The sequence below is a fragment of the Coregonus clupeaformis genome, chromosome 39 (assembly GCF_020615455.1).
Source record: "Coregonus clupeaformis isolate EN_2021a chromosome 39, ASM2061545v1, whole genome shotgun sequence".
Classification (NCBI taxonomy): Eukaryota; Metazoa; Chordata; class Actinopteri; order Salmoniformes; family Salmonidae; genus Coregonus; species Coregonus clupeaformis.
Window position 1 is genome coordinate 10,616,821 of NC_059230.1, and position 24,359 is coordinate 10,641,179.

The following is a 24,359-nucleotide window of genomic DNA, read 5'->3' on the forward strand; positions in this document are numbered from 1 at the left end:
CTTTTCCTCTCTGTTTCAGTCCCTCAACTCTCCTCTCTCTTCTTTTCCTCTGTTCCAGTCCCTCATCTCTCCTCTCTCTTCTTTTCCTCTCCGTTTCAGTCCCTCACCTCTCCTCGCTCTTCTTTTCCTCTCTGTTTCAGTCCCTCACCTCTTCTCTCTCTTCCATTCCTTTGTGTTTCAGTCCCTCACCTCTTCTCTCTCTTCTTTTCCTCTCCGTTTCAGTCCCTCACCTCTCCTCTCTCTTCTTTTCCTCTCTGTTTCAGTCCCTCACCTCTCCTCTCTCTTCTTTTCCTCTCTGTTTCAGTCCCTCACCTCTTCTCTCTCTTCTTTTCCTCTCTGTTTCAGTCCCTCACCATTCCTCTCTCTTCTTTTCCTCTCTGTTTCAGTCCCTCACCTCTTCTCTCTCTCCTTTTCCTCTCTGTTTCAGTCCCTCACCTCTCCTCTCTCTTCTTTTCCTCTCTGTTTCTGTCCCTCACGTCTCCTCTTTCTTCTTTTCCTCTCTGTTTCAGTCCTTCACCCCTTCTCTCTCTTCTTTTCCTCTCTGTTTCAGTCCCTCAACTCTCCTCTCTCTTCTTTTCCTCTGTTCCAGTCCCTCATCTCTCCTCTCTCTTCTTTTCCTCTCAGTTTCAGTCCCTCACCTCTCCTCTCTCTTCTTTTCCTCTCTGTTTCAGTCCCTCACCTCTCCTCGCTCTGCTTTTCCTCTCTGTTTCAGTCCCTCACCTCTTCTCTCTCTTCCATTCCTTTGTGTTTCAGTCCCTCACCTCTTCTCTCTCTTCTTTTCCTCTCTGTTTCAGTCCCTCACCTCTCCTCTCTCTTCTTTTCCTCTCTGTTTCAGTCCCTCCCCTCTTCTCTCTCTTCTTTTCCTCTCTGTTTCAGTCCCTCACCTCTTCTCTCTCTTCCATTCCTTTATGTTTCAGTCCCTCCCCTCTTCTCTCTCTTCTTTTCCTCTCTGTTTCAGTCCCTCACCTCTCCTCTCTCTTCTTTTCCTCTCTGTTTCAGTCCCTCACCTCTTCTCTCTCATCTTTTCCTCTCTGTTTCAGTCCCTCACCTCTTCTCTCTCTTATTTTCCTCTGTTTCAGTCCCTCACCTCTCCTCTCTCCTCCCTCTTTCCGTCTATCCCAGAAACCCTCACTGGGCAGCACTGACTGGTCACCAACATCCTAGCTCAGCTAAAATATTAATTAGTGTTTGTATCCATGTGTGTATCTGTATTCATTAACACAGGAGATTCCCAGAAGAGACACTGGAGATTCTACCCTCCTCTCTCTCTCTCTCTCTCTCTCTCTCTCTCTCTCTCTCTCTCTCTCTCTCTCTCTCTCTCTCTCTCTCTCTCTCTCTCTCTCCCTCCCTCTCTCCCTCTCTCCCTCTCTCTCTCTCTCTCTGCCTTTCGGGTTAAGGGCAGATGGAGGTGCTTGCTATCTCAGGGTAACACACACAGCCAACCTCCTCCCCCATCCTTATTCTCATACATATATAGGGCTGTCTGTCTGTCTGTCTGTCTGGCTCTCTGTCTGTCTGTCTGTCTGTCTGGCTCTCTGTCTGTCTGTCTGTCTGTCTGTCTGTCTGTCTGTCTGTCTGTCTGTCTGTCTGTCTGTCTGTCTGTCTGTCTGTCTGTCTGTCTGTGTGGTAGCTGTCCATCGTTCTGAAACACACACAGCTGTAGTCAATGTTTGTCAACACCCTGGGGTGCTAACTCACTGGGGTGCTAACTCACTGGGGTGCTAACTCACTGGGGTGCTAACTCACTGGGGTGCTAACTCACTGTCATAATTCACATTACAGAGACACACACACATTTCAGGGTGTGTGTGTGTGTACCGTGTGTGTGTGTGTAACATGTATGTTTGTGTGGATCGTGTGTGTGTGTGTGTACAGTGATGAGTGGCAGGTGTGTGTGTGTATGTGTGTGTGTGTGTGTGTGTGTGTGTGTGTGTGTGTGTGTGTACCATGATGAGTGGCAGGTGTGTGTGTGTGCGTGTGTGTGTGTGTGTACCGTGATGAGTGGCAGGTGTGTGTGTGTGTGTGTGTGTGTGTGTGTGTGTGTGTGTGTGTGTGTGTACCGTGATGAGTGGCAGGTGTGTGTGTGTGTGTACCGTGATGAGTGGCAGGTGTGTGTGTGTGTGTGTGTGTGTGTGTGTGTGTGTGTGTGTGTGTGTGTGTGTGTGTGTGTGTGTGTGTGTGTGTGTGTGTGTGTGTGTGTGTGTGTGTGTGTGTGTGTGTGTGTGTGTGTGTGTGTGTGCGTATGTGTACCGTGATGGGTGGCAGGTTTGTGTGTGTGTGTGTGTGTGTATGTGTGTATATGTGTGTGTGTGTGTGTGTGTGTGTGTGTGTGTGTGTGTGTGTGTGTGTGTGTGTGTGTGTGTGTGTGTGTGTGTGTGTGTGTGTGTGTGTGTGTGTGTGTGTGTGTGTGTGTGTGTGTGTGTGTGTGTACCGTGATGGGTGGCAGATGTGTGTATCCGTCCAGCTGTGATTGGTTGAACTCTCTGCTGCGTCTAGATGTCATGTGGGCGGGGCTGTGGTCCAGAGTTTCCTCATCCTGGTAACGATACTTCTACGGAGAGAGAGAGAGAGAAGAGAGAGGATGAGAGAGGGGAGAGAGAAGAGAGAGAGAGCGAGAGAGAGAGGAGGAGGAAGAAGAAGAAGGGATTTTGACAGAACTGAAGCAGAGGGAGGGAATCAGAATAATGAGACTGAGACTGGACCGACCGTATGTGTGTGTGTGTCTGTGTGTGTATGTGTGTGTGTGTTTCTGTGTGTCTGTATGTGTGTGTTGAGAAAAGCATTACATGGTGGTGTAGACAGACCCACCTCTACCATTCCTGAAGAAGTCTGTCACTAACAGACCCACCTCTACCATTCCTGAAGAAATCTGTCACACAACTACAATCGAATTCATCTGAAGAACCAGAAATAGACACTACGAGACAACATGTCTGTGGTTCCATGTGTACTGCACAACCAGCACAACTACACCTTAAACTACAACCAGGTCTAACACAACTACACCTTAAACTACAACCAGGTCTAACACAACTACACCTTAAACTACAACCAGGTCTAACACAACTACACCTTAAACTACAATACAACCAGGTCTAACACAACTACACCTTAAACTACAATACAACCAGGTCTAACACAACTACACCTAAAACTACAATACAACCAGGTCTAACACAACTACACCTTAAACTACAACCAGGTCTAACACAACTACACCTTAAACTACAACCAGGTCTAACACAACTACACCTTAAACTACAATACAACCAGGTCTAACACAACTACACCTTAAACTACAATACAACCAGGTCTAACACAACTACACCTTAAACTACAATACAACCAGGTCTAACACAACTACACCTTAAACTACAACCAGGTCTAACACAACTACACCTTAAACTACAACCAGGTCTAACACAACTACACCTTAAACTACAACCAGGTCTAACACAACTACACCTTAAACTACAACCAGGTCTAACACAACTACACCTTAAACTACAATACAACCAGGTCTAACACAACTACACCTTAAACTACAACCAGGTCTAACACAACTACACCTTAAACTACAACCAGGTCTAACACAACTACACCTTAAACTACAATACAACCAGGTCTAACACAACTACACCTTGAACTACAATACAACCAGGTCTAACACAACTACACCTTAAACTACAACCAGGTCTAACACAACTACACCTTAAACTACAACCAGGTCTAACACAACTACACCTTAAACTACAATACAAACATCTCTAACACAACTACACCTTAAACTACAATACAACCAGGTCTAACACAACTACACCTTAAACTACAACCAGGTCTAACACAACTACACCTTAAACTACAACCAGGTCTAACACAACTACACCTTAACCCCCTAAGGTCGATATCCATACCCAACTGAAATATAATTAGCAAAATACAAAAAAAAAAAAAATCTAAATCTGTTTAAACTAAAGATATCTTGTTGCATTGGCTGAGTCTCAATCCACCGCATCCGCCAATGTCAGCCTTCCACATCTGTGGTGAAAGGTGACAGAGCTACAGCGGTGTTTGGCAGACCATGAGACATCCCAAACTGTTCGTCAACAGATGCACACAGCTTCAACAAGAGAGAGAGAAAGAGACAGAAAGATAATCCGAGATAGAGAGAGAAGCAGAGAGAAAGAGATAGCTGAAAGAGACAGAGAGAGAGACAGAGGAGAGGAAGAGAGGAGAAAGGGAGACAGAGGAGAGAGAGAGAGAGAGAGAGAGAGAGAGAGAGAGAGAGAGAGGAGAGAGAGAGAGGAAGGAGGAGAGAGAGAGGAGAGAGAGATGAGGGATGGAGATGGAGGAGAGAGAGAGAGAGAGAGAGAGAGGAGAGAGAGGAGAGAGGAGAGGAGAGAGAGATGGAGAGGAGAGAGGGATGGAGTGGAGAGAGAGAGAGAGAGAGAGAGAGAGAGAGAGAGAGAGATGTTCTGTTCTTACCGCATTATCACATCTGAACATAACAGAGAGACTGGAGTTGCTACAGGCTAGTTTACACTGACAGCATTACCTACTAGACTGGAGCACAGCATTACCTACTAGACTGGAGCACAGCATTACCTACTAGACTGGAGCACAGCATTACCTACTAGACTGGAGCACAGCATTACCTACTAGACTGGAGCACAGCATTACCTACTAGACTGGAGCACAGCATTACCTACTAGACTGGAGCACAGCATTACCTACTAGACTGGAGCACAGCATTACCTACTAGACTGGAGCACAGCATTACCTACTACACTGGAGCACAGCATTACCTACTAGACTGGAGCACAGCATTACCTACTAGACTGGAGCACAGCATTACCTACAAGACTGGAGCACAGCATTACCTACTAGACTGGAGCACAGCATTACCTACTAGACTGGAGCACAGCATTACCTACAAGACTGGAGCACAGCATTACCCACTAGACTGGAGCACAGCATTACCTACAAGACTGGAGCACAGCATTACCTACTAGACTGGAGCACAGCATTACCTACTAGACTGGAGCACAGCATTACCTACTAGACTGGAGCACAGCATTACCTACTAGACTGGAGCACAGCATTACCTACAAGGCTGGAGCACAGCATTACCTACTAGACTGGAGCACGGCATTACCTACTAGACTGGAGCACGGCATTACCTACTAGACTGGAGCACAGCATTACCTACTAGACTGGAGCACAGCATTACCTACTAGACTGGAGCACAGCATTACCTACTACACTGGAGCACAGCATTACCTACTAGACTGGAGCACAGCATTACCTACTAGACTGGAGCACAGCATTATCAAATCAAATCAAATCAAATTTTATTGGCCACATGCGCCGAATACAACAGGTGCAGACATTACAGTGAAATGCTTACTTACAGCCCTTAACCAACAGTGCATTTATTTTTAACAAAAAGTAAAAAAATAAAACAACAACAAAAAAAGTGTTGAGAAAAAAAGAGCAGAAGTAAAATAAAATAACAGTAGGGGAGGCTATATATACAGGGGGGTACCGGTGCAGAGTCAATGTGGGGGGCACCGGCTAGTTGAGGTAGTTGAAGTAATATGTACATGTGGGCAGAGTTTTAGTGACTATGCATAAATAATTAACAGAGTAGCAGCAGCGTAAAAGGATGGGGTGGGGGGGCAGTGCAAATAGTCCGGGTAGCCATGATTAGCTGTTCAGGAGTCTTATGGCTTGGGGGTAGAAGCTGTTGAGAAGTCTTTTGGACCTAGACTTGGCACTCCGGTACCGCTTGCCGTGCGGTAGCAGAGAGAACAGTCTATGACTAGGGTGGCTGGAGTCTTTGACAATTTTGAGGGCTTTCCTCTGACACTGCCTGGTATAGAGGTCCTGGATGGCAGGAAGCTTGGCCCCAGTGATGTACTGGGCCGTACGCACTACCCTCTGTAGTGCCTTGCGGTCGGAGGCCAAGCAGTTGCCATACCAGGCGGTGATGCAACCAGTCAGGATGCTCTCGATGGTGCAGCTGTAGAATTTTTTGAGGATCTGAGGACCCATGCCAAATCTTTTCAGTCTCCTGAGGGGGAATAGGCTTTGTCATGCCCTCTTCACGACTGTCTTGGTGTGTTTGGACCAGTTTGGATAGTTCGTTGGTGATGTGGACACCAAGGAACTTGAAGCTCTCAACCTGTTCCACTACAGCCCCATCGATGAGAATGGGGGCATGCTCAGTCCTCTTTTTTTTCCTGTAGTCCACAATCATCTCCTTTGTCTTGGTGACGTTGAGGGAGAGGTTGTTGTCCTAGCACCACACGGCCAGGTCTCTGACCTCCTCCCTATAGGCTGTCTCATCGTTGTCGGTGATCAGGCCTACCACTGTTGTGTCGTCGGCAAACTTAATGATGGTGTTGGAGTCGTGCCTGGCCATGCAGTCATGGGTGAACAGAGAGTACAGGAGGGGACTGAGCACGCACCCCTGAGGGGCCCCAGTGTTGAGGATCAGCGTGGCAGATTTGTTGTTACCTACCCTTACCACCTGGTGGCGGCCCATCAGGAAGTCCAGGATCCAGTTACAGAGGGAGGTGTTTAGTCCCAGGGTCCTTAGCTTAGTGATGAGCTTTGAGGGCACTATGGTGTTGAATACTGAGCTGTAGTCAATGAATAGCATTCTCACGTAGGTGTTCCTCTTGTCCAGGTGGGAAAGGGCAGTGTGGAGTGCAATAGAGATTGCATCATCTGTGGATCTGTTGGGGCGGTATGCAAATTGGAGTGGGTCTAGGGTTTCTGGGATAATGCTGTTGATGTGAGCCATGACCAGCCTTTCAAAGCACTTCATGGCTACAGACGTCAGTGCTACGGGTCGGTAGTCATTTAGGCAGGTTATCTCAGAGTCCTTTACCTACTAGACTGGAGCACAGCATTACCTACTAGACTGGAGCACAGCATTACCTACTAGACTGGAGCACAGCATTACCTACTAGACTGGAGCACAGCATTACCTACTAGACTGGAGCACAGCATTACCTACTAGACCTGGCTCTGTCTGGGGAGGCATGACTGGAGCACAGCATTACCTACTAGACCTGTCTCTGTCTGGGGAGGCATGACTGGAGCACAGCATTACCTACTAGACCTGTCTCTGTCTGGGGAGGCATGACTGGAGCACAGCATTACCTACTAGACCTGGCTCTGTCTGGGGAGGCATGACTGGAGCACAGCATTACCTACTAGACCTGGCTCTGTCTGGGGAGGCATGACTGGAGCACAGCATTACCTACTAGACCTGGCTCTGTCTGGGGAGGCATGACTGGAGCACAGCATTACCTACTAGACCTGGCTCTGTCTGGGGAGGCATGACTGGAGCACAGCATTACCTACTAGACCTGGCTCTGTCTGGGGAGGCATGACTGGAGCACAGCATTACCTACTAGACCTGGCTCTGTCTGGGGAGGCATGACTGGAGCACAGCATTACCTACTAGACCTGGCTCTGTCTGGGGAGGCATGACTGGAGCACAGCATTACCTACTAGACCTGTCTCTGTCTGGGGAGGCATGACTGGAGCACAGCATTACCTACTAGACCTGGCTCTGTCTGGGAGGCATGACTGGAGCACAGCATTACCTACTAGACCTGGCTCTGTCTGGGGAGGCATGACTGGAGCACAGCATTACCTACTAGACCTGGCTCTGTCTGGGGAGGCATGACTGGAGCACAGCATTACCTACTAGACCTGGCTCTGTCTGGGGAGGCATGACTGGAGCACAGCATTACCTACTAGACCTGGCTCTGTCTGGGGAGACATGACTGGAGCACAGCATTACCTACTAGACCTGGCTCTGTCTGGGGAGGCATGACTGGAGCACAGCATTACCTACTAGACCTGGCTCTGTCTGGGGAGGCATGACTGGAGCACAGCATTACCTACTAGACTGGAGCACAGCATTACCTACTAGACTGGAGCACAGCATTACCTACTAGACTGGAGCACAGCATTACCTACTAGACTGGAGCACAGCATTACCTACTAGACTGGAGCACAGCATTACCTACTAGACTGGAGCACGGCATTACCTACTAGACTGGAGCACAGCATTACCTACTAGACTGGAGCACAGCATTACCTACTAGACTGGGGCACAGCATTACCTACTAGACCTGGCTCTGTCTGGGGAGGCATGACTGGAGCACAGCATTACATACTAGACCTGGCTCTGTCTGGGGAGGCATGACTGGAGCACAGCATTACCTACTAGACCTGGCTCTGTCTGGGGAGGCATGACTGGAGCACAGCATTACCTACTAGACCTGGCTCTGTCTGGGGAGGCATGACTGGAGCACAGCATTACCTACTAGACCTGGCTCTGTCTGGGGAGGCATGACTGGAGCACAGCATTACCTACTAGACCTGGCTCTGTCTGGGGAGGCATGACTGGAGCACAGCATTACCTACTAGACCTGTCTCTGTCTGGGGAGGCATGACTGGAGCACAGCATTACCTACTAGACCTGGCTCTGTCTGGGGAGGCATGACTGGAGCACAGCATTACCTACTAGACCTGGCTCTGTCTGGGAGGCATGACTGGAGCACAGCATTACCTACTAGACCTGGCTCTGTCTGGGGAGGCATGACTGGAGCACAGCATTACCTACTAGACCTGTCTCTGTCTGGGGAGGCATGACTGGAGCACAGCATTACCTACTAGACCTGGCTCTGTCTGGGGAGGCATGACTGGATCTACACACACACACATACAGGTCTCAACAGGCTCACCGGTCTCTTGCTAACAGCATACTGATGTCTACGCTTTAAAAACATACAGACACAAAGCATGTTCCTCTCATCCCCCTTTCCTCTCCTCTAGTCCTCTCCCTGCATCTCCACTCCACACTGTCCTCTTTCCTCTCCTTTAGTCCTCTCCCTGCATTTCCACTCCACACTGACCTCTTTCCTCTCCTCTAGTCCTCTCCCTGTATCTCCACTCCACACTGACCTCTTTCCTCTCCTCTAGTCCTCTCCCTGCATCTCCACTCCACACTGACCTCTTTCCTCTCCTCTAGTCCTCTCCCTGTATCTCCACTCCACACTGACCTCTTTCCTCTCCTCTAGTCCTCTCCCTGCATCTCCACTCCACACTGTCCTCTTTCCTCTCCTCTAGTCCTCTCCCTGCATCTCCACTCCACACTGACCTCTTCCCTCTCCTCTAGTCCTCTCCCTGCATCTCCACTCCACACTGACCTCTTTCCTCTCCTCTAGTCCTCTCCCTGCATCTCCACTCCACACTATCCTCTTTCCTCTCCTCTAGTCCTCTCCCTGCATCTCCACTCCACACTGACCTCTTTCCTCTCCTCTAGTCCTCTCCCTGCATCTCCACTCCACACTGACCTCTTTCCTCTCCTCTAGTCCTCTCCCTGCATCTCCACTCCACACTGACCTCTTCCCTCTCCTCTAGTCCTCTCCCTGCATCTCCACTCCACACTGACCTCTTGCCTCTCCTCTAGTCCTCTCCCTGCATCTCCACTCCACACTGTCCTCTTTCCTCTCCTCTAGTCCTCTCCCTGTATCTCCACTCCACACTGACCTCTTTCCTCTCCTCTAGTCCTCTCCCTGTATCTCCACTCCACACTGTCCTCTTTCCTCTCCTCTAGTCCTCTCCCTGTATCTCCACTCCACACTGACCTCTTTCCTCTCCTTTAGTCCTCTCCCTGCATCTCCACTCCACACTGTCCTCTTTCCTCTCCTCTAGTCCTCTCCCTGTATCTCCACTCCACACTGACCTCTTTCCTCTCCTCTAGTCCTCTCCCTGTATCTCCACTCCACACTGACCTCTTTCCTCTCCCTCATAATGTTACTGTAAAGCTAGTAGTACAGAATGTTACCATAAAGCTACTAATACAGAATGTTACTGTAAAATTAGTAGTACATAATGTTACTGTAAAGCTAGTAGTACAGAATGTTACTGTAAAACTAGTAGTACATAATGTTACCGTAAAGATAGTAGTACAGAATGTTACTGTAAAGCTAGTAGTACAGAATATTACTGTAAAGCTAGTAGTACAGAATGTTACTGTCCAGCTACTAGTACAGAATGTTACTGTAAAGATAGTAGGACAGAATGTTACTGTAAATCTAGTAGTACAGAATGTTACTGTAAATCTAGTAGTACAGAATGTTACTGTAAAGCTAGTAGTACATAATTTTACTTTAAAACTAGTAGTGCATAATGTTACTGTAAAGCTTGTAGTACATAATGTTACCGTAAAGCTAGTAGTACAGAATGTTACTGTAAAACTAGCAGTACAGAATGTTACTGTAAAGCTAGTAGTACATAATATTACTGTAAAGCTAGTAGTACAGAATGTTACTGTCCAGATAGTAGTACAGAATGTTACTGTAAAGCTGGTAGTACAGAATGTTACCGTAAAGCTAGTAGTACAGAATGTTACTGTAAAGCTAGTAGTACATAATGTTACTGTAAAGCTAGTAGTACATAATGTTACTGTAAAGCTAGTAGTACAGAATGTTACTGTAAAGCTAGTAGTACATAATGTTACTGTAAAGCTAGTAGTACATAATGTTACTGTAAAGCTAGTAGTACAGAATGTTACTGTAAAGCTAGTAGTACAGAATGTTACTGTCCAGATAGTAGTACAGAATGTTACTGTAAAGCTGGTAGTACAGAATGTTACCGTAAAGCTAGTAGTACAGAATGTTACTGTAAAGCTAGTAGTACATAATGTTACTGTAAAGCTAGTAGTACATAATGTTACTGTAAAGCTAGTAGTACAGAATGTTACTGTAAAGCTAGTAGTACAGAATGTTACTGTAAAGCTAGTAGTACATAATGTTACTGTAAAGCTAGTAGTACATAATGTTACTGTAAAGCTAGTAGTACAGAATGTTACTGTAAAGCTAGTAGTACATAATGTTACTGTAAAGCTAGTAGTACATAATGTTACTGTAAAGCTAGTAGTACAGAATGTTACTGTAAAGCTAGTAGTACATAATGTTACCGTAAAGCTAGTAGTACATAATGTTACCGTAAAGCTAGTAGTACATAATGTTACTGTAAAGCTAGTAGTACAGAATGTTACTGTAAAGCTAGTAGTACAGAATGTTACTGTAAAGCTAGTAGTACATAATGTTACTGTAAAGCTAGTAGTACATAATGTTACTGTAAAGCTAGTAGTACATAATGTTACTGTAAAGCTAGTAGTACAGAATGTTACTGTAAAGCTAGTAGTACAGAATGTTACTGTAAAGCTAGTAGTACATAATGTTACTGTAAAGCTAGTAGTACATAATGTTACTGTAAAGCTAGTAGTACATAATGTTACTGTAAAGCTAGTAGTACAGAATGTTACTGTAAAGCTAGTAGTACAGAATGTTACTGTAAAGCTAGTAGTACATAATGTTACTGTAAAGCTAGTAGTACAGAATGTTACTGTAAAGCTAGTAGTACAGAATGTTACTGTAAAGCTAGTAGTACAGAATGTTACTGTAAAGCTGGTAGTACATAATGTTACTGTAAAGCTAGCAGTACAGAATGTTACTGTAAAACTAGTAGTACAGAATGTTACTGTAAAACTAGCAGTACACGCGCAGCTGAATCCAGCAGGAAATGAGCGACGTGGTGCGGAAGGAAAGAGAGAGAGAGGATGGGAGAAGGGGTGTCAACCCCCCCTCACACATACATGCACAGACACAGACATGCTCACACACACACACACATTATGCAGACACAAACACGATGTACACACGATGCACACACACACAGAAACCCATGCAGTTAAAAGGAAAACAGCATGTCTCTTACCATCTCTCTCTCTCTTCTCTGGTACCTCCTTCTCTAGCTTTTCCCTAGACTGAAGGTCATCTAGCTACATACTAACCCAATTCTCTCTCTCTCCCTCTTTTCTCTCTCTCTCTCTCTCTCTCTCTCTCTCTCTCTCTCTCTCTCTCTCTCTCTCTCTCTCTCTCTCTCTCTCTCTCTCTCTCTCTCTCTCTCTCTCTCTCTCTCTCTCTCCTCTCTCTCTCTCTCTCTCTCTCTCTCTATTTCCTCTCTCTCTCCCCTCCTCTTTCCCCTCTCTCTCCCCTCCTCTTTCCTCTCTCTCTCCCCTCCTCTTTCCTCTCTCTCTCCCCTCCTCTTTCCTCATTCTCTCTATGTTCCCTCCTTTTCCATTGCTCTCTCAGTTGTTAATGTGTCGTCTCCATTACAGAATCAATAGATTTCACATCAGGAATTCATTTACAACCACACACAGAGAACACACACAGAAAACACACAGAGAACACACACAGAGAACACACAAAGAGAACACACACAGAGAGAACACACAGAGAGAACACACACAGAGAACACACAAAGAGAACACACACAGAGAGAACACACAGAGAGAACACACACAGAGTACACACAGACAACACACACAGAGAACACACACCGAGTACACACACAGAGAGAACACACACAGAGTTCACACACAGAGTTCACACACAGAGAACACACAAAGAGAACACACACAGAGAACACACAACAGTAGCAGAGACTGCTGTGTATATGTCTCCCCTGGTGGTAAGAGTCATTACCTCTAAAACCCCACTGTAACTCCCTACAGCCATCCAGTTCTACTGCTAGCTACAGCGAATGTAAACCCTGCAGCCTTCCAGTTCTACTGCTAGCTACAGCGACTGTAACTCCCTACAGCCTTCCAGTTCTACTGCTAGTTACCAAGACTGTAACTCCCTACAGCCTTCCAGTTCTACTGCTAGCTACAGCGAATGTAAACCCTGCAGCCTTCCAGTTCTACTGCTAGCTACAGCGACTGTAACTCCCTACAGCCTTCCAGTTCTACTGCTAGCTACAGCGACTGTAACTCCCTACAGCCTTCCAGTTCTACTGCTAGTTACCAAGACTGTAACTCCCTACAGCCTTCCAGTTCTACTGCTAGCTACAGCGACTGTAACTCCCTACAGCCTTCCAGTTCTACTGCTAGCTACAGCGACTGTAACTCCCTACAGCCTTCCAGTTCTACTGCTAGCTACAGCGACTGTAACTCCCTACAGCCTTCCAGTTCTACTGCTAGTTACCAAGACTGTAACTCCCTACAGCCTTCCAGTTCTACTGCTAGCTACCAAGACTGTAACTCCCTACAGCCTTCCAGTTCTACTGCTAGCTACAGCGACTGTAACTCCCTACAGCCTTCCAGTTATACTGCTAGCTACAGCGACTGTAACTCCCTACAGCCTTCCAGTTCTACTGCTAGCTACAGCGACTGTAACTCCCTACAGCCTTCCTGTTCTACTGCTAGCTACACCGACTGTAACTCCCTACAGCCTTCCAGTTCTACTGCTAGCTACAGCGACTGTAACTCCCTACAGCCTTCCAGTTCTACTGCTAGCTACAGCGACTGTAACTCCCTACAGCCTTCCAGTTCTACTGCTAGCTACAGCGACTGTAACTCCCTACAGCCTTCCAGTTCTACTGCTAGTTACCAAGACTGTAACTCCCTACAGCCTTCCAGTTCTACTGTTAGCTACAGCGACTGTAACTCCCTACAGCCTTCCTGTTCTACTGCTAGCTACAGCGACTGTAACTCCCTACAGCCTTCCAGTTCTACTGCTAGCTACAGCGACTGTAACTCCCTACAGCCTTCCAGTTCTACTGCTAGCTACAGCGACTGTAACTCCCTACAGCCTTCCAGTTCTACTGCTAGCTACAGCGACTGTAACTCCCTACAGCCTTCCAGTTCTACTGCTAGCTACAGCGACTGTAACTCCCTACAGCCTTCCAGTTCTACTGCTAGCTACAGCGACTGTAACTCCCTACAGCCTTCCAGTTCTACTGCTAGCTACAGCGACTGTAACTCCCTACAGCCTTCCAGTTCTACTGCTAGCTACAGCGACTGTAACTCCCCTACAGCCTTCCTGTTCTACTGCTAGCTACAGCGACTGTAACTCCCTACAGCCTTCCAGTTCTACTGCTAGCTACAGCGACTGTAACTCCCTACAGCCTTCCAGTTCTACTGCTAGCTACAGCGACTGTAACTCCCTACAGCCTTCCAGTTCTACTGCTAGCTACAGCGACTGTAACTCCCTACAGCCTTCCAGTTCTACTGCTAGCTACAGCGACTGTAACTCCCTACAGCCTTCCAGTTCTACTGCTAGCTACAGCGACTGTAACTCCCTACAGCCTTCCAGTTCTACTGCTAGCTACAGCGACTGTAACTCCCTACAGCCTTCCAGTTCTACTGCTAGCTACAGCGACTGTAACTCCCTACAGCCTTCCTGTTCTACTGCTAGCTACAGCGACTGTAACTCCCTACAGCCTTCCAGTTCTACTGCTAGCTACAGCGACTGTAACTCCCTACAGCCTTCCAGTTCTACTGCTAGCTACAGCGACTGTAACTCCCTACAGCCTTCCAGTTCTACTGGTAGCTACAGCGACATTAACTCCCTACAGCCTTCCAGTTCTACTGCTAGCTACAGCGACTGTAACTCCCTACAGCCTTCCAGTTCTACTGCTAGCTACAGCGACTGTAACTCCCTACAGCCTTCCAGTTCTACTGCTAGCTACAGCGACTGTAACTCCCTACAGCCTTCCAGTTCTACTGCTAGCTACAGCGACTGTAACTCCCTACAGCCTTCCAGTTCTACTGCTAGCTACAGCGACTGTAACTCCCTAAGCCTTCCTGGTCTACTGCTAGCTACACCGACTGTAACTCCCTACAGCCTTCCAGTTCTACTGCTAGCTACAGCGACTGTAACTCCCGTACAGCCTTCCAGCTCTACTGCTAGCTACACTGACTGTAACTCCCTACAGCCTTCCAGTTCTACTGCTAGCTACAGCGACTGTAACTCCCTACAGCCTTCCAGTTCTACTGCTAGCTACAGCGACTGTAAACCCTACAGCCTTCCAGTTCTACTGGTAGCTACAGCGATTGTAAACCTTACAGCCTTCCAGTTCTACTGCTAGCTACAGCGACTGTAACTCCCCTACAGCCTTCCTGTTCTACTGCTAGTTACCAAGACTGTAACTCCCTACAGCCTTCCAGTTCTACTGCTAGCTACCAAGACTGTAACTCCCTACAGCCTTCCAGTTACTGCTAGCTACAGCGACTGTAACTCCCTACAGCCTTCCAGTTCTACTGCTAGCTACAGGGACTGTAACTCCCTACAGCCTTCCAGTTCTACTGTTAGCTACAGCGACTGTAACTCCCTACAGCCTTCCAGTTCTACTGCTAGCTACAGCGACTGTAACTCCCTACAGCCTTCCAGTTCTACTGCTAGTTACCAAGACTGTAACTCCCTACAGCCTTCAGTTCTACTGCTAGTTACCAAGACTGTAACTCCCTACAGCCTTCCTGTTCTACTGCTAGTTACCAAGACTGTAACTCCCTACAGCCTTCCTGTTCTACTGCTAGTTACCAAGACTGTAAACCCTACAGCCTTCCAGTTCTACTGCTAGCTACAGCGACTGTAACTCCCTACAGCCTTCCAGTTCTACTGCTAGCTAGAGCGACTGTAACTCCCTACAGCCTTCCAGTTCTACTGCTAGCTACAGCGACTGTAACTCCCTACAGCCTTCCAGTTCTACTGCTAGCTACAGCGACTGTAACTCCCTACAGCCTTCCAGTTCTACTGCTAGCAACAGCGACTGTTACTCCCTACAATCTTCCTGTTCTACTGCTAGTTACCAAGACTGTAACTCCCTACAGCCTTCCAGTTCTACTGCTAGTTACCAAGACTGTAACTCCCTACAGCCTTCCTGTTCTACTGCTAGCTACAGCGACTGTAACTCCCTACAGCCTTCCTGTTCTACTGCTAGTTACCAAGACTGTAACTCCCTACAGCCTTCCTGTTCTACTGCTAGTTACCAAGACTGTAAACCCTACAGCCTTCCAGTTCTACTGCTAGCTACAGCGACTGTAACTCCCTACAGCCTTCCAGTTCTACTGCTAGCTACAGCGACTGTAACTCCCTACAGCCTTCCAGTTCTACTGCTAGCTACAGCGACTGTAACTCCCTACAGCCTTCCAGTTCTACTGCTAGCTACAGCGACTGTAACTCCCTACAGCCTTCCAGTTCTACTGCTAGCTACAGCGACTGTAACTCCCTACAGCCTTCCAGTTCTACTGCTAGCTACAGCGACTGTAACTCCCTACAGCCTTCCTGTTCTACTGCTAGCTACAGCGACTGTAACTCCCTACAGCCTTCCAGTTCTACTGCTAGCTACAGCGACTGTAACTCCCTACAGCCTTCCAGTTCTACTGCTAGCTACAGCGACTGTAACTCCCTACAGCCTTCCAGTTCTACTGCTAGCTACAGCGACTGTAACTCCCTACAGCCTTCCAGTTCTACTGCTAGCTACAGCGACTGTAACTCCCTACAGCCTTCCAGTTCTACTGCTAGCTACAGCGACTGTAACTCCCTACAGCCTTCCAGTTCTACTGCTAGCTACAGCGACTGTAACTCCCTACAGCCTTCCAGTTCTACTGCTAGCTACAGCGACTGTAACTCCCTACAGCCTTCCTGTTCTACTGCTAGCTACAGCGACTGTAACTCCCTACAGCCTTCCAGTTCTACTGCTAGCTACAGCGACTGTAACTCCCTACAGCCTTCCAGTTCTACTGCTAGCTACAGCGACTGTAACTCCCTACAGCCTTCCAGTTCTACTGGTAGCTACAGCGACATTAACTCCCTACAGCCTTCCAGTTCTACTGCTAGCTACAGCGACTGTAACTCCCTACAGCCTTCCAGTTCTACTGCTAGCTACAGCGACTGTAACTCCCTACAGCCTTCCAGTTCTACTGCTAGCTACAGCGACTGTAACTCCCTACAGCCTTCCAGTTCTACTGCTAGCTACAGCGACTGTAACTCCCTACAGCCTTCCAGTTCTACTGCTAGCTACAGCGACTGTAACTCCCTAAGCCTTCCTGGTCTACTGCTAGCTACACCGACTGTAACTCCCTACAGCCTTCCAGTTCTACTGCTAGCTACAGCGACTGTAACTCCGTACAGCCTTCCAGCTCTACTGCTAGCTACACTGACTGTAACTCCCTACAGCCTTCCAGTTCTACTGCTAGCTACAGCGACTGTAACTCCCTACAGCCTTCCAGTTCTACTGCTAGCTACAGCGACTGTAAACCCTACAGCCTTCCAGTTCTACTGGTAGCTACAGCGATTGTAAACCTTACAGCCTTCCAGTTCTACTGCTAGCTACAGCGACTGTAACTCCCTACAGCCTTCCTGTTCTACTGCTAGTTACCAAGACTGTAACTCCCTACAGCCTTCCAGTTCTACTGCTAGCTACCAAGACTGTAACTCCCTACAGCCTTCCAGTTCTACTGCTAGCTACAGCGACTGTAACTCCCTACAGCCTTCCAGTTCTACTGCTAGCTACAGGGACTGTAACTCCCTACAGCCTTCCAGTTCTACTGTTAGCTACAGCGACTGTAACTCCCTACAGCCTTCCAGTTCTACTGCTAGCTACAGCGACTGTAACTCCCTACAGCCTTCCAGTTCTACTGCTAGTTACCAAGACTGTAACTCCCTACAGCCTTCCAGTTCTACTGCTAGTTACCAAGACTGTAACTACCTACAGCCTTCCTGTTCTACTGCTAGTTACCAAGACTGTAACTCCCTACAGCCTTCCTGTTCTACTGCTAGTTACCAAGACTGTAAACCCTACAGCCTTCCAGTTCTACTGCTAGCTACAGCGACTGTAACTCCCTACAGCCTTCCTGTTCTACTGCTAGTTACCAAGACTGTAACTCCCTACAGCCTTCCTGTTCTACTGCTAGTTACCAAGACTGTAAACCCTACAGCCTTCCAGTTCTACTGCTAGCTACAGCAACTGTAACTCCCTACAGCCTTCCAGTTCTACTGCTAGCTAGAGCGACTGTAACTCCCTACAGCCTTCCAGTTCTACTGCTAGCTACAGCGACTGTAACTCCCTACAGCCTTCCAGTTCTACTGCTAGCTACAGCGACTGTAACTCCCTACAGCCTTCCAGTTCTACTGCTAGCAACAGCGACTGTTACTCCCTACAATCTTCCTGTTCTACTGCTAGTTACCAAGACTGTAACTCCCTACAGCCTTCCAGTTCTACTGCTAGTTACCAAGACTGTAACTCCCTACAGCCTTCCTGTTCTACTGCTAGCTACAGCGACTGTAACTCCCTACAGCCTTCCTGTTCTACTGCTAGTTACCAAGACTGTAACTCCCCTACAGCCTTCCTGTTCTACTGCTAGTTACCAAGACTGTAAACCCTACAGCCTTCCAGTTCTACTGCTAGCTACAGCGACTGTAACTCCCTACAGCCTTCCAGTTCTACTGCTAGCTACAGCGACTGTAACTCCCTACAGCCTTCCAGTTCTACTGCTAGCTACAGCGACTGTAACTCCCTACAGCCTTCCAGTTCTACTGCTAGCTACAGCGACTGTAACTCCCTACAGCCTTCCAGTTCTACTGCTAGTTACCAAGACTGTAACTCCCTACAGCCTTCCTGTTCTACTGCTAGCTACAGCGACTGTAACTCCCTACAGCCTTCCAGTTCTACTGCTAGCTACAGCGACTGTAACTCCCTACAGCCTTCCAGTTCTACTGCTAGCTACAGCAACTGTTACTCCCTACAGCCTTCCAGTTCTACTGCTAGCTACAGCGACTGTAACTCCCTACAGCCTTCCAGTTCTACTGCTAGCTACAGTGACTTTAACTCCCTACAGCCTTCCTGTTCTACTGCTAGCTACAGCGACTGTAAACCCTACAGCCTTCCAGTTATACTGCTAGCTACAGCGACTGTAACTCCCTACAGCCTTCCAGTTATACTGCTAGCTACAGCGACTGTAACTCCCTACAGCCTTCCAGTTCTACTGCTAGCTACAGCGACTGTAACTCCCTACAGCCTTCCAGTTCTACTGCTAGCTACAGTGACTGTAACTCCCTACAACCTTCCAGTTCTACTGCTAGTTACCAAGACTGTAACTCCCTACAGCCTTCCAGTTCTACTGCTAGCTACAGCGACTGTAACTCCCTACAGCCTTCCAGTTCTACTGCTAGCTACAGCGACTGTAACTCCCTACAGCCTTCCAGTTCTACTGCTAGCTAGAGAGACTGTAACTCCCTACAGCCTTCCAGTTCTACTGCTTGCTAGAGCGACTGTAACTCCCTACAGCCTTCCTGTTCTACTGCTAGTTACCAAGACTGTAACTCCCTACAGCCTTCCAGTTCTACTGCTAGTTACCAAGACTGTAACTCCCTACAGCCTTCCTGTTCTACTGCTAGCTACAGCGACTGTAACTCCCTACAGCCTTCCAGTTCTACTGCTAGCTACAGCGACTGTAACTCCCTACAGCCTTCCAGTTCTACTGCTAGCTACAGCAACTGTTACTCCCTACAGCCTTCCAGTTCTACTGCTAGCTACAGCGACTGTAACTCCCTACAGCCTTCCAGTTCTACTGCTAGCTACAGCGACTGTAACTCCCTACAGCCTTCCAGTTCTACTGCTAGTTACCAAGACTGTAACTCCCTACAGCCTTCCTGTTCTACTGCTAGCTACAGCGACTGTAACTCCCTACAGCCTTCCAGTTCTACTGCTAGCTACAGCGACTGTAACTCCCTACAGCCTTCCAGTTCTACTGCTAGCTACAGCAACTGTTACTCCCTACAGCCTTCCAGTTCTACTGCTAGCTACAGCGACTGTAACTCCCTACAGCCTTCCTGTTCTACTGCTAGCTACAGCGACTGTAAACCCTACAGCCTTCCAGTTATACTGCTAGCTACAGCGACTGTAACTCCCTACAGCCTTCCAGTTATACTGCTAGCTACAGCGACTGTAACTCCCCTACAGCCTTCCAGTTCTACTGCTAGCTACAGCGACTGTAACTCCCTACAGCCTTCCAGTTCTACTGCTAGTTACCAAGACTGTAACTCCCTACAGCCTTCCAGTTCTACTGCTAGCTACAGCGACTGTAACTCCCTACAGCCTTCCAGTTCTACTGCTAGCTACAGCGACTGTAACTCCCTACAGCCTTCCAGTTCTACTGCTAGCTACAGCGACTGTAACTCCCTACAGCCTTCCAGTTCTACTGCTAGCTACAGCGACTGTAACTCCCTACAGCCTTCCAGTTCTACTGCTAGCTACAGCGACTGTAACTCCCTACAGCCTTCCAGTTCTACTGCTAGTTACCAAGACTGTAACTCCCTACAGCCTTCCTGTTCTACTGCTAGTTACCAAGACTGTAACTCCCTACAGCCTTCCAGTTCTACTGCTAGCTACAGCGACTGTAACTCCCTACAGCCTTCCAGTTCTACTGCTAGTTACCAAGACTGTAACTCCCTACAGCCTTCCAGTTCTACTGCTAGTTACCAAGACTGTAACTCCCTACAGCCTTCCTGTTCTACTGCTAGCTACAGCGACTGTAACTCCCTACAGTCTTCCAGTTCTACTGCTAGCTACAGCGACTGTAACTCCCTACAGCCTTCCAGTTCTACTGCTAGTTACCAAGACTGTAACTCCCTACAGCCTTCCAGTTCTACTGCTAGTTACCAAGACTGTAACTCCCTACAGCCTTCCAGTTCTACTGCTAGTTACCAAGACTGTAACTCCCTACAGCCTTCCTGTTCTACTGCTAGCTACAGCGACTGTAACTCCCTACAGCCTTCCAGTTCTACTGCTAGCTACAGCGACTGTAACTCCCTACAGCCTTCCAGTTCTACTGCTAGCTACAGCGACTGTAACTCCCTACAGCCTTCCAGTTCTACTGCTAGTTACCAAGACTGTAACTCCCTACAGCCTTCCAGTTCTACTGCTAGTTACCAAGACTGTAACTCCCTACAGCCTTCCAGTTCTACTGCTAGTTACCAAGACTGTAACTCCCTACAGCCTTCCTGTTCTACTGCTAGCTACAGCGACTGTAACTCCCTACAGCCTTCCAGTTCTACTGCTAGCTACAGCGACTGTAACTCCCTACAGCCTTCCAGTTCTACTGCTAGCTACAGCGACTGTAACTCCCTACAGCCTTCCAGTTCAAATCAAATCAAATCAAATTGTATTGGTCACATGCGCCGAATACAACAGGTGCAGACATTACAGTGAAATGCTTACTTACAGCCCTTAACCAACAGTGCATTTATTTATAACAAAAAAGTAAGAATAAAACAACAACAAAAAAGTGTTGAGAAAAAAAGAGCAGAAGTAAAATAAAGTGACAGTAGGGAGGCTATATATACAGTAAAATAAAGTGACAGTAGGGAGGCTATATATACAGGGGGGTACCGTTGCATAATCAATGTGCGGGGGCACCGGCTAGTTGAGGTAGTTGAGGTAATATGTACATGTGGGTAGAGTTAAAGTGACTATGCATAAATACTTAACAGAGTAGCAGCAGCGTAAAAAGGATGGGGTGGGGGGGCAGTGCAAATAGTCCGGGTAGCCATGATTAGCTGTTCAGGAGTCTTATGGCTTGGGGGTAGAAGCTGTTGAGAAGTCTTTTGGACCTAGACTTGGCACTCCGGTACCGCTTGCCGTGCGGTAGCAGAGAGAACAGTCTATGACTAGGGTGGCTGGAGTCTTTGACAATTTTGAGGGCCTTCCTCTGACACCGCCTGGTATAGAGGTCCTGGCAGTTCTACTGCTAGCTACAGCAACTGTTACTCCCTACAGCCTTCCAGTTCTACTGCTAGCTACAGCGACTGTAACTCCCTACAGCCTTCCAGTTCTACTGCTAGCTACAGCGACTGTAACTCCCTACAGCCTTCCTGTTCTACTGCTAGCTACAGCGACTGTAAACCCTACAGCCTCCCAGTTCTACTGCTAGCTACAGCGACTGTAACTCCCTACAGCCTTCCAGTTCTACTGCTAGCTACAGCGACTGTAACTCCCTACAGCCTTCCAGTTCTACTGCTAGCTACAGCGACTGTAACTCCCTACAGCCTTCCAGTTCTACTGCTAGCTACAGCGACTGTAACTCCCTACAGCCTTCCAGTTCTACTGCTAGCTAGAGCGACTGTAACTCCCTACAGCCTTCCAGTTCTACTGCTAGTTACCAAGACTGTAACTCCCTACAGCCTTCCAGTTCTACTGCTAGCTACAGCGACTGTAACTCCCTACAGCCTTCCAGTTCTACTGCTAGCTACAGTGACTGTAACTCCCTACAGCCTTCCAGTTCTACTGCTAGTTACCAAGACTGTAACTCCCTACAGCCTTCCAGTTCTACTGCTAGCTACAGCGACTGTAACTCCCTACAGCCTTCCAGTTCTACTGCTAGCTACAGCGACTGTAACTCCCTACAGCCTTCCAGTTCTACTGCTAGCTAGAGCGACTGTAACTCCCTACAGCCTTCCAGTTCTACTGCTAGCTAGAGCGACTGTAACTCCCTACAGCCTTCCAGTTCTACTGCTAGTTACCAAGACTGTAACTCCCTACAGCCTTCCAGTTCTACTGGTAGCTACAGCGACTGTAACTCCCTACAGCCTTCCAGTTCTACTGCTAGCTAGAGCGACTGTAACTCCCTACAGCCTTCCAGTTCTACTGCTAGTTACCAAGACTGTAACTCCCTACAGCCTTCCAGTTCTACTGGTAGCTACAGCGACTGTAACTCCCTACAGCCTTCCAGTTCTACTGCTAGCTACAGCGACTGTAACTCCCTACAGCCTTCCATTTCTACTGCTAGCTACAGCGACTGTAACTCCCTACAGCCTTCCAGTTCTACTGCTAGCTACAGCAACTGTAACTCCCTACAGCCTTCCAGTTCTACTAATAGCTACAGCGACTGTAACTCCCTACAGCCTTCCAGTTCTACTGCTAGCTACAGCGACTGTAACTCCCTACAGCCTTCCAGTTCTACTGCTAGCTACAGCGACTGTAACTCCCTACAGCCTTCCAGTTCTACTGCTAGCTACAGCGACTGTAACTCCCTACAGCCTTCCAGTTCTACTGCTAGCTACAGCGACTGTAAACCCTACAGCCTTCCAGTTCTACTGCTAGCTACAGCGACTGTAACTCCCTACAGCCTTCCAGTTCTACTGGTAGCTACAGCGACTGTAACTCCCTACAGCCTTCCAGTTCTACTGCTAGCTAGAGCGACTGTAACTCCCTACAGCCTTCCAGTTCTACTGCTAGTTTCCAAGACTGTAACTCCCTACAGCCTTCCAGTTCTACTGGTAGCTACAGCGACTGTAACTCCCTACAGCCTTCCAGTTCTACTGCTAGCTACAGCGACTGTAACTCCCTACAGCCTTCCAGTTCTATTGCTAGCTACAGCGACTGTAACTCCCTACAGCCTTCCAGTTCTACTGCTAGCTACAGCGACTGTAACTCCCTACAGCCTTCCAGTTCTACTAATAGCTACAGCGACTGTAACTCCCTACAGCCTTCCAGTTCTACTGCTAGCTACAGCGACTGTAACTCCCTACAGCCTTCCAGTTCTACTGCTAGCTACAGCGACTGTAACTCCCTACAGCCTTCCAGTTCTACTGCTAGCTACAGCGACTGTAACTCCCTACAGCCTTCCAGTTCTACTGCTAGCTACAGCGACTGTAACTCCCTACAGCCTTCCAGTTCTACTGCTAGCTACAGCGACTGTAACTCCCTACAGCCTTCCAGTTCTACTGCTAGCTACAGCGACTGTAACTCCCTACAGCCTTCCAGTTCTACTGCTAGTTACCAAGACTGTAACTCCCTACAGCCTTCCTGTTCTACTGCTAGTTACCAAGACTGTAAACCCTACAGCCTTCCAGTTCTACTGCTAGCTACAGCGACTGTAACTCCCTACAGCCTTCCAGTTCTACTGCTAGTTACCAAGACTGTAACTCCCTACAGCCTTCCTGTTCTACTGCTAGTTACCAAGACTGTAAACCCTACAGCCTTCCAGTTCTACTGCTAGCTACAGCGACTGTAACTCCCTACAGCCTTCCAGTTCTACTGCTAGCTAGAGCGACTGTAACTCCCTACAGCCTTCCAGTTCTACTGCTAGCTACAGCGACTGTAACTCCCTACAGCCTTCCAGTTCTACTGCTAGCTACAGCGACTGTAACTCCCTACAGCCTTCCAGTTCTACTGCTAGCAACAGCGACTGTTACTCCCCTACAGTCTTCCAGTTCTACTGCTAGTTACCAAGACTGTAACTCCCTACAGCCTTCCAGTTCTACTGCTAGTTACCAAGACTGTAACTCCCTACAGCCTTCCTGTTCTACTGCTAGCTACAGCGACTGTAACTCCCTACAGCCTTCCTGTTCTACTGCTAGTTACCAAGACTGTAACTCCCTACAGCCTTCCTGTTCTACTGCTAGTTACCAAGACTGTAAACCCTACAGCCTTCCAGTTCTACTGCTAGCTACAGCGACTGTAACTCCCTACAGCCT

General features: G+C 48.0%; 1 protein-coding gene across 1 annotated transcript in view; it reads right to left on the minus strand.

Moving 5' to 3' along the window:
* LOC121554535 (disks large homolog 4-like) overlaps positions 1-24,359 on the minus strand; it is a 114,691-nt gene that overhangs the window by 13,039 nt on the left and 77,293 nt on the right. Inside the window, exon 4 of the mRNA XM_045211808.1 lies at positions 2,432-2,551. Coding sequence (XP_045067743.1) covers positions 2,432-2,551 — 120 coding nt within the window. The remainder of the gene's footprint in view (positions 1-2,431; positions 2,552-24,359) is intronic.